Source organism: Bos mutus, chromosome 1 (genome assembly GCF_027580195.1).
Source record: "Bos mutus isolate GX-2022 chromosome 1, NWIPB_WYAK_1.1, whole genome shotgun sequence".
Lineage (NCBI taxonomy): Eukaryota > Metazoa > Chordata > Mammalia > Artiodactyla > Bovidae > Bos > Bos mutus.
Window position 1 is genome coordinate 79,135,325 of NC_091617.1, and position 9,128 is coordinate 79,144,452.

At 49.6% G+C, this 9,128-nt stretch overlaps 1 protein-coding gene across 1 annotated transcript in view; it reads left to right on the plus strand.

The window, feature by feature from the left end:
• Positions 1 to 5,209, plus strand: part of MASP1 (MBL associated serine protease 1) — a 52,654-nt gene extending 47,445 nt beyond the window's left edge. Inside the window, exon 11 of the mRNA XM_005899647.3 lies at positions 2,782 to 5,209. Coding sequence (XP_005899709.1) covers positions 2,782 to 3,665 — 884 coding nt within the window. The 3' untranslated portion in view covers positions 3,666 to 5,209. The remainder of the gene's footprint in view (positions 1 to 2,781) is intronic.
• The last annotated feature ends 3,919 nt before the right edge of the window (positions 5,210 to 9,128 follow it).

Genomic DNA, 9,128 nt, shown 5'->3' on the forward strand with positions numbered 1-9,128 from the left:
GCCACAGCTGGGAAAGCCTTGGAGAAGATGGGGTATGGTACAGCTGTGGCAAACTAGAGATCAATTCCTCATTTTGCTAATACTATGTGGGCCAAAGAAAATGGCAGTGTAGGTGGGTTCCATCCTGGGCAGTACTGTTGTGATGTCTAGAAGGGATGAGGTACTACGCTGGGAGTCAAGGGCCCAGCTCCTAGTCCTGGTGTTGCCTTTTCCTGATCTCCATCTTTGTTAAGTCATCTGACCTCTTTGGGGCTAGGATTTCATACCTCAGAAGTAGGGGAGCAGAATCAGGTGATCCATGACATTCTATGACTCTTGATGGTCATCATCCTCTAGATTCATACAAAGCATGTTGGATATAATGAGTCTTGAAATTCTGGTAACACCTAGTCTTGAGCAGAACATGGTGTATCATTGGACCAGGCCAGGAAATTACAAATTCTCTTCTAAAACACTGAGATTGAATGCAGAGACAAGTCAGAATAGAGAAAGCCATTTCATCTGGCATCATAATATCCACCTTTCCAAGTAAACTATTAAGCAAATATTATTTTCCCCTTATTTTACACTGAGAAAACTAAGGACCAAGAAGGTATAATGATTTAACCACAGTTATCTGCAAAAAGTTAAAGGCAAAACTGGAAGGTGGACTCAAGACTTCTGATGTCAACACAAGCAATGCTCAGCCATTCTTGACTCTGCCATCCTCAGGAACCCAGGATTCCAGAATATCACAATTTTGTTTTTAGGGCCCTCCCTCAGTACCTCCAGTCTTCTAGAGCCCAAATCTGATTTCAGCACAGCTGAAGCTCTAGTATTTCAAGTCAAGTCTTCTGTCCCAGGAAAGACTGGATGGAGAATGGTAGCAGATAAAAAGAATGGCCCCATTTCAATGAGCACTCTCGAAGGCTTGTGGCATCATTCAACGTCTTGAAAGGACAAGAGCATATCAAGAAGAAAAAAAGACTTTAGTGGAAAAAATGAAGCTAGAATCCAAAGAAACAGGCTCCACTCCTGGCTCTGTCACTAATGACTTTGAATATATCTCTTGCATTCCCTGAACCTTAATTTCGCCATCAGTAAATTAGCCGTTCTCCAAGCTTCCCCAGCTTGGAGACATTCTGTGACCTGGGTATGCCACAGGCACCTTGGTTGGAAAAGGCACCATTCAGTGCTGGCTTTGTTCTGACCATGGATTGAGCCATAGGCATGTCCTTCATCAGATGCGGGTCTTTCAGCACTCAATAAGTTGCTGCAAAGGGCTAGTCACAGACCGACCTTGAGAAGTCACTCTTTAGGCTGCTGCTTATAATTGGGATTCTGGCCTTCAACTCTGAAAGGCTCGGCCACAGCCAATTAGCAAAACCCAGCTCACATCTGGCCTGGGGTGAACAGCAGGGTGCCTCAGGATCACATAAAACGTCCGGAAGAAGAGCATCTGAAAAGCATTAGGTTGCTGGAAGCCTGACCTCTCAAAGTTGCCAAGACAACTCAAATGCTCCTTGGTCTTTAAAGGATTACTGAAAGTATCCAGGGCCAAGGGGTGTAGCCCTGGCAATTTGCAACCAAGAGGAGGTCAATGCTCATACCAGGCTTACCTACCAGACCTAAGCACTCTGCTGAGAGGGGCCCTTGTGAGCTGGTTCTTAGCCAGCAGGGGGCTGGTACTGAAGACCCTCTGCTCATGGGCCAAAGGCGTATGGCTGCAGGAGACTGGTGGTGCATGTGCATGCTCGGGGTACAACTCGGTGGAATGAAGTTTGATCAGACCTTTCTTCTTCCCCTGAAGGTACTACTGGGCTCCTGGGTGCAATGATGGATGGCTCAGAGCAGAGCCCATGCATCATTGCTTGTAGATTACGCCACCTTTCTCTAAGCTCGGATGCCCTGGCCATCCCTTCACAGCATGTGTCCCATAGGCCAGAGAAGAAGAGGTTACAGGGCATGAGACCACGCCCTTCATATGTAATGAGGCATTGTGGAATACAGGATAAGACATTCATCTTAGAATCTAGTTAAGCCCTTGCTAACCAGCTTAACAGCCATGTGACCTTGGGTCAGTCACTTACCCTCTGGAGAGTTTTATTCACCTATAAAATGAGAGTGGCCAGGGCAAATGAAATAAAAATCAAAGGAATTTGTAATTTAAAGGATCCTTGAAGATCATTTTGACCAACAGTCTCATCTAGCAGATCAAAAAGTGAAATCCAGAGAAGGAAATTTACTTACCAGAGTCACACAGGACAGAGTGGAGAAAAGCCAGATCAAGACCCCAAGTGTCTTGTTTTCCACTCCAGTGTTTGCTGTGACCTGCTAGACAGTCTTTTAATCTCCTGTCTCTCAAAGCCATTGACCTGTGGTTCTCAGAAGTTTTCCAAGTGCCCACAGCATGGACCATATCTGGGTTCTGAGATGCCTTTTCTAGAGAAGAAAGGGGCAAAGGGACTACTGCTGGAGATAGTCCTGGTAAAGATGATCCAGACCACAGGTGGTCTTGGCTGGAAGGGTTCAGGATGGTGAAGGCCCACAAGTAAACGTGTCTGGTCCATAGAGGGTCCTGGCTACAGAAGGGTCAGACTACAGAGGAGCCAGGCTAGAAAGACTTAGGCCAAAAATGACCCCATTCAGAGCTTTCTCAGGCCAGCACGGCCCCCAAACATAGGCCAGGGTCCACAGTGGCATAATCTACAGTGGGTGAGATGTGCATTTCTTTAAGAGGCTCTTTGCACCTGGCTGACCTGACCAGTCTCCTTCTCTCGTCCCTCCCCCTCCTTCTTACAGTGTGCGGTCAGCCCTCACGCTCGCTGCCAAACCTGGTCAAGCGGATCATTGGGGGCCGCAACGCTGAGCCCGGCCTCTTCCCGTGGCAGGCCCTGATTGTGGTGGAGGACACCTCAAGGGTGCCCAATGACAAGTGGTTTGGGAGCGGGGCCCTGCTCTCCGAGTCCTGGATCCTCACGGCCGCCCACGTGCTGCGCTCCCAGCGCAGAGACAACACAGTGACACCGGTCTCCAAGGAGCACGTCACCGTCCACCTGGGCCTGCACGACGTGCGGGACAAATCCGGGGCTGTCAACAGCTCGGCCGCCCGAGTGGTGCTGCACCCGGACTTCAACATCCAGAGTTACAACCATGACATCGCCCTGGTGCAGCTGCGGGAGCCCGTGCCCCTGGGGCCCCACATCCTCCCCGTCTGCCTGCCGCCGCCCGAGCCGGCAGGCCCGGCACCCCACGTGCTGGGGCTGGTAGCCGGCTGGGGCATCTCCAACCCTAACGTGACAGTGGACGAGATCATCGGCAGCGGCACGCGGACCTTGTCAGACGTCCTGCAGTATGTCAAGCTACCCGTGGTGCCCCACGCCGAGTGCAAGACCAGCTACGAGTCGCGGTCAGGCAACTACAGCGTCACCGAGAACATGTTCTGCGCCGGCTACTACGAGGGCGGCAAGGACACGTGCCTAGGAGACAGCGGTGGCGCCTTTGTCATCCTCGACGACGCCAGCCAGCGCTGGGTGGCCCAAGGCCTGGTGTCCTGGGGAGGCCCTGAAGAATGTGGCAGCAAGCAGGTGTATGGGGTCTACACGAAGGTCTCCAACTATGTGGACTGGGTGTGGGAGCAGATGGGTTCCCCGCAGGGCCTGGGCGAGCTGCAGGTGGAGCGGTGAGCTGCCGGACTCCTGCCTGCCAACCTCCCTGCCCAGCCCCAGCAAGACTGCACCCTCCTAATGACAACGCACTCCACTGTTACTCACAAGACCAAGGGATGGACACACTGTTCCCACCCTCCCCAGATGGCTCCTGGCTCCCTGAGAGGCAGCAGTGTGGTACAGGAAAAGGCCCTACATAAGAAACCTGGGTCCCTGGCCCTGGGGCAAGTCCCTTTCCCTCTCGGGGCCTCACTCTCCCGCAGGACGGGGAGGGAGCTAGACTCGGGCCAGTGCCCGGACTCCTCTCCTGGAATGCCCACCCCAAGGGCCTCATTCACTCCTAGTTGTGCATCAAATCCAGTGGCACCACCATCGGTGTAACTGAGCTTGGACCTGACTGTTAGAAAATGTTTCCTTGCCTAGAGCTGAGTCCATATATTTTCCCCACTCTGCCCTCTGGTCTAGACCCTTTTCTATCAGAAAAGCCCTCAGATTTGAGGAGACAGGGATGACACCCCAGAGGCCCCTCTCTCTAAATATAAGGCCTTGTGGTACTTTCATCCCTGGGTTTTCTCTCCCCAAAGCTTCTTGTAGTCCAAGTCTTATCTCTTCTATTCCCTGTTAAAGGAATCTCAAAGGACAAAGAGAAAGCTGGGAAACTCTATGATGACCGGGGGGAGAAGAACAGTGGGAAGCTTTCCAACCCCATTAAATTCCTATCATCAACGCAAAACACGTATCTGGGTACATCCACACCTGACTCTCCAGACAAGCACGAAGCAAGCTTCCAGTCTTGAAATGTGTCGCCTGAAAGGGCTATCCGAGCCCCAGCCCTAGATGTGGAGACTCAACCCGATTGCTTGGAGAAAGAGAAGGCTCACACCATGCTGCTGTGCCTCTGGGCAGGGAAACGGAAGAAGGGAGGATTATATGAGTGACCTCCTCACACCAGACCTTGTTCCCCCCACAGCATTCCTGCAGTCTGAGCTCTACAGAGAATCCACCTGGCATGAATGTTCTGAGGGACCCACTCCTCCAGCTTCCAGGAGCCAAGTCAAGAGAAGCATGGACTTGCCCAAGAAAGGCAGTAAGAGGAGAAGGAGAGCCCAGGGTCCTGGGTTCAAGCCGCAGCTCTGCCCCAAAACTGGCTTGTAACTTTTGACAAATTGCTTTCCCTCCCTGGGCCTCAGTTTCCCCATTTGTAAAAGGAAGGCATCGGATCCCCCTCAGGGTGCTTCCAGCTCCAGTGTTCACTGCTTCCAATGCCAGCAACCTCTCCCTGGCTATCCCCAGCCTGACCGTCCTCCTCCCTGGGGTTTGCTCTCCTGGGGACTCCCCACCAGAGACAGAAGCCTTGAGAAGGATTCCAAGAGAGCAGTTGGGAAGCATCTGCTTTTCCAGTTGGGTCCTGACAGCACACTCCTGTGTCTGAGCGGTGCATGTAGAGGATGCTATACTTTGTATATTTATATCACAAGCTTCACTCCTCTGTAAGGTTCCTCTGAGCTGTTTCCTCCATCAGGGGGCCAAAATGGAAATAAATCCTCTGTGGATAACCAACAGCCTTTGTTTGGGGGTTTGGTTATTGTTGGTGTTTGTTTGTTTTGACCTTTTGAAGAAAACCTGACCCTTCATTAAGCCACAATCTCTCTCACTGTGGAAAGGGTACAGTTTTTGTCACCTGGACATTATCCAAGAAAGGGTGATGAGAAATGGAGATGGTTATGGACATGTGTTCTCTCAAAGGCTACCTGTTCCATCATAGAAGTGCCTGCCATTTAAGTCCTTGAGTTCAAAGTGCCCAGATAAGCACAGGAAGCAAGATCGTGTGCACCCAAGTCTCACGCAGGCAAGGGGAGTTCAATGTCCTGAGCGGAGTGGAGATTGTAGTGTTATGGGAATTTAAGGAGGGGGAGGTTCACACAGCCGAAAGGGGTCTGGGTAACTTTTCAAAGAGGTTACAAAGAATACACTGGGAGATGGGAGGGCAGGGCAGAGGGGACAAAGGTCAGGTAGGAAAGTGTGCCCCGAGTGGATGGGAACAGAGGGCGTAGGGGAGAGTGGACAGTCTTGAATGTCATATTTGTGTTAGTGCCCTGTCCTGTAGCCAGTGACTGCCTAATTTGGGGCATATCAGAATCACTTGTGTTTATTAGGAATGCAGGTTCCTAGGTCTCACCCATGGCAGGTTCTGAATCAGTAGGCTGAGTGTGGGCAGCAGGCTGTGGCAAGTGGAGGGGGTGAAGGGAGGGACCAACCTAGAGAGTGATAGGAAATCAGTGCAACCATTCTGGAGAGAGGTGGTGCAAACCACCAGACCAAGGCGTGACACCGAAGATGTGGGGGTGCAGTCTGAAAGCGTTCAAGTAGTGTTGTGGGTAGAACTTGGTGCAGAGGCATTGTGTGAAATAGTGCAGACAGGAGATGTAGTGGAACACAAGCTAATATGTTAGTGAGGGCTCCCATGTCATACGCTCACAGTTTGTGTTTGGGGTTTGTATCATATTGAAACTGTCATGCTTTTTACACTACTGAGAACTAAAAGAATCCTACATTATACCTTACACTTTATGTGCAGCTGGTTTCAGAGATTATCAGTCTTGTGTTCCATCACATCCTCTAGGTTTTTGGATTTATATTGTTGATGTATTGAGACACTGAAGTGTCATGGGGTTGCATGAAGAGCACACGGCGACATTACTCTCTGCTTCTCCTGGTAATTTTTTTTTTTACCAGTAGCTGATTAAAGATGGTGGCTGAAGAAAAGGGAGGCAACAAGGACACTGTCTGTGCAGACATTAACAGACATATGGAGTAACAAAAGGGAGATGGCTGGTGAAGGATGGAGACCAGGACTTGGTTTTGCTGTGTTTGAGGAGTTTATGAGCAATCCAGCTGGAGGTATAGAAAGGAGGAGTCCAGAGGAGAAGGCAGATTAGAGACACTGATCTGAAATTCATCAGAGTCTAAGTGTGGTGTGATGGCATGGGAAGAAGTGGCATCATCCACTGGAAAGGAAAAGAAAAGACGAGGGGGCTGAGGACTAAAGAAGGGGAACACCAGCATGGATTGCATGGAAAGAAGAAGAAAAACCCCAAGAAAGACATAGAAAAGGGAAATCAGAAACACGGGAAGAAAAGAGCTTCAGAAGCCAAGGAGAGAAAGTGTCAAGAAGAAAAAAGTGATCAACAATGCAAATGAGCCGGGACAGTCCAGAGGACACTTCCAGGCTGGATGTTCCTAGGCACCAGGACCAACAACTGCCATCAAGTCTGGAAGAGGATCCAGGGGACAGACCCATGCTCATATTTAAGTCCCTAGCCCTTCCTCCCCCTTCCTTTATGCTCCATTTCCCTAATCCTCCTCCTCTTCCTCCTCCATAGCCTCTTCCTTCTTTCCCACTTTTCTCTTCCTTGCTCTCTCCCTCCCACTGTCTCCCTCCTTCTCTCTTTCTCTCTCTCAAGCTTTTCCTAGGTTTTTTATCTCTTTCCTGAGGCAGCCTCTCTGGGACATCTTTGCCCAGTTCTCCAGGTTTTGCTTCCCTGAAACCAATTAATACAAACCTCTTGTTCTTGTCTGACTCTTCAAATGAGTTTGTATTTTCAGACTTTGGTTTCTGTTTTGCTCTTTCATGAGTCAAAGCTGTATCTAGCCTCACCTAAAACAACAGATGCTCCAGCTTTAACAGTGGTTAGCTGCAAGGTGAGGAGAATTCTTAGAGATGAAGAATACATGAGAGAAAATTTCAGAAATAGTGTCCTCCTATACATGTAAATATCACCACTGAAGTTCCAGTTATGGGTCCAGAGCCATTCTGTCATATGATTACAAATCTATTAGATTGTCAAATGGCCACTTTATGTCCAAGTTTGTGTGAACCATGGTACTTTGTTCTTTTGAGTCCACCTCCAAAGGACAGGGAAGGATGTGAATACTGAGTGTCAATTTTCTTTCCAGAAGCTTGACTATGGAAGAAAGGACAGGGAGAGACTATGGAATGAATGAGAAGCTGAGAAAATGAAAATGCAATTTTTAGCATGAAAAGTCTTGATCATGTTTTGGAGGCATAAAGAAAGGAGAAGTGCAAGATAGAGGAGAAGGGTATGAATCCTCAAAACCAGGTCCCCAAGAGTTTGGAAGTGAGGGGATCCAGAGCCCAGAATCAGTTCTGAAGAGATGTTTAGAGAGGGAGTAGATACAAAGGAGGATGGTTTCTTGTGGGCTTTGTGTTTGTTTGTTGAAACTTTTTCTACAAACTTTCCATAAAGTGATGATTGGCAGGTCTGGGCTTATAGTCCGTAGTCTAGCAACCCCAACTGAGAAGGACCTTCTAGCAAAACTCCCAAGGCAGGCTTTTATTGGCCTGTCCAGGGTTACATTCCCATCTCTGAGCAATCACTGTGACCAGAGTATAAGAGGCTTTCACTAGTCAGGTCATGGTCACATTCCTACCCCTAGAACCAGAGGTAAGATCATTGCAACTCAGGCTAAAGGGACAAGAAATGGGGGAAGAGAGGACCCTAGAGGAAACTTCGGGTGCTATTAGTGAAAGGGGCAATGGGTGCTGGGAAATCAAAAATAACAGATATTCCTTACAGAGGGTGATGAGCTAGCAGCTTTTGCAAAGGGCAAGGTGGAGCCCAGAGTGTGACCTATCCTCCTTCCCTTGGCTGCAGTGTGTGGGATCCCCAAGTTCTCCCGGAATCTGTTGGCCAGGATCATCAATGGACGCCCTGCCCAGAAGGGCACCACCCCCTGGATTGCCATGCTGTCACACCTGAATGGGCAGCCCTTCTGCGGGGGCTCCCTTCTAGGTAAGGAGAGGTGGAAGGGGTGGAGGATCCAGGATTAGAGGGTGGGGTAGAGGAAAGGGACCTGACCCTCTTCTTGGAGACTGACAAGGTTTCTTCACTGAGAAGCTTCCACTCTAGCAGCAGGGCCCAGAAGCACAATGTGGTAGAAAGAGCCCTTAGCTGGAGCAGGGAGACACTTGTTCTGTTCCAGCTGGCTCCTTCAGGCAACACTTCCTGAGCCCTGGTCACTCTCTGGCACTGAGAAGGGTCAGGGAGTCAGACCCTTAAACATGGACTACAACACAAAGCACTTCCATGCAGCTCAAAGTCAGGGTGTGCCAGTGCCCTGGGCCGAGGGAGAACCAGGAAACCCACCCTAGAGGAGTCAAAGAAGGGAGATTTTCAAAGCTTTGAATGCGATGCTTGGGAATCAAGATGCATCTTAAATGCTACTCCAGGTTTATAATCATGTTCCTAAAAGTCCTCTCCCGAGACAACATGGATTGAAAGAAGGGTTAATCTGGAAGCCAAGAGTCCAGTGAGGTGGCTAGATTGCAGTAGTGAGGAGGGAAGTCATTAGCCTCAGAATAAGAATAGGGGATGAGGGATGGAAACAGGCAGAGTCAGATTCAAAGCCATTGGAAAAGGGAACTGCCAGACTTTTGTAATGGACTGAACGTGGTTGGGA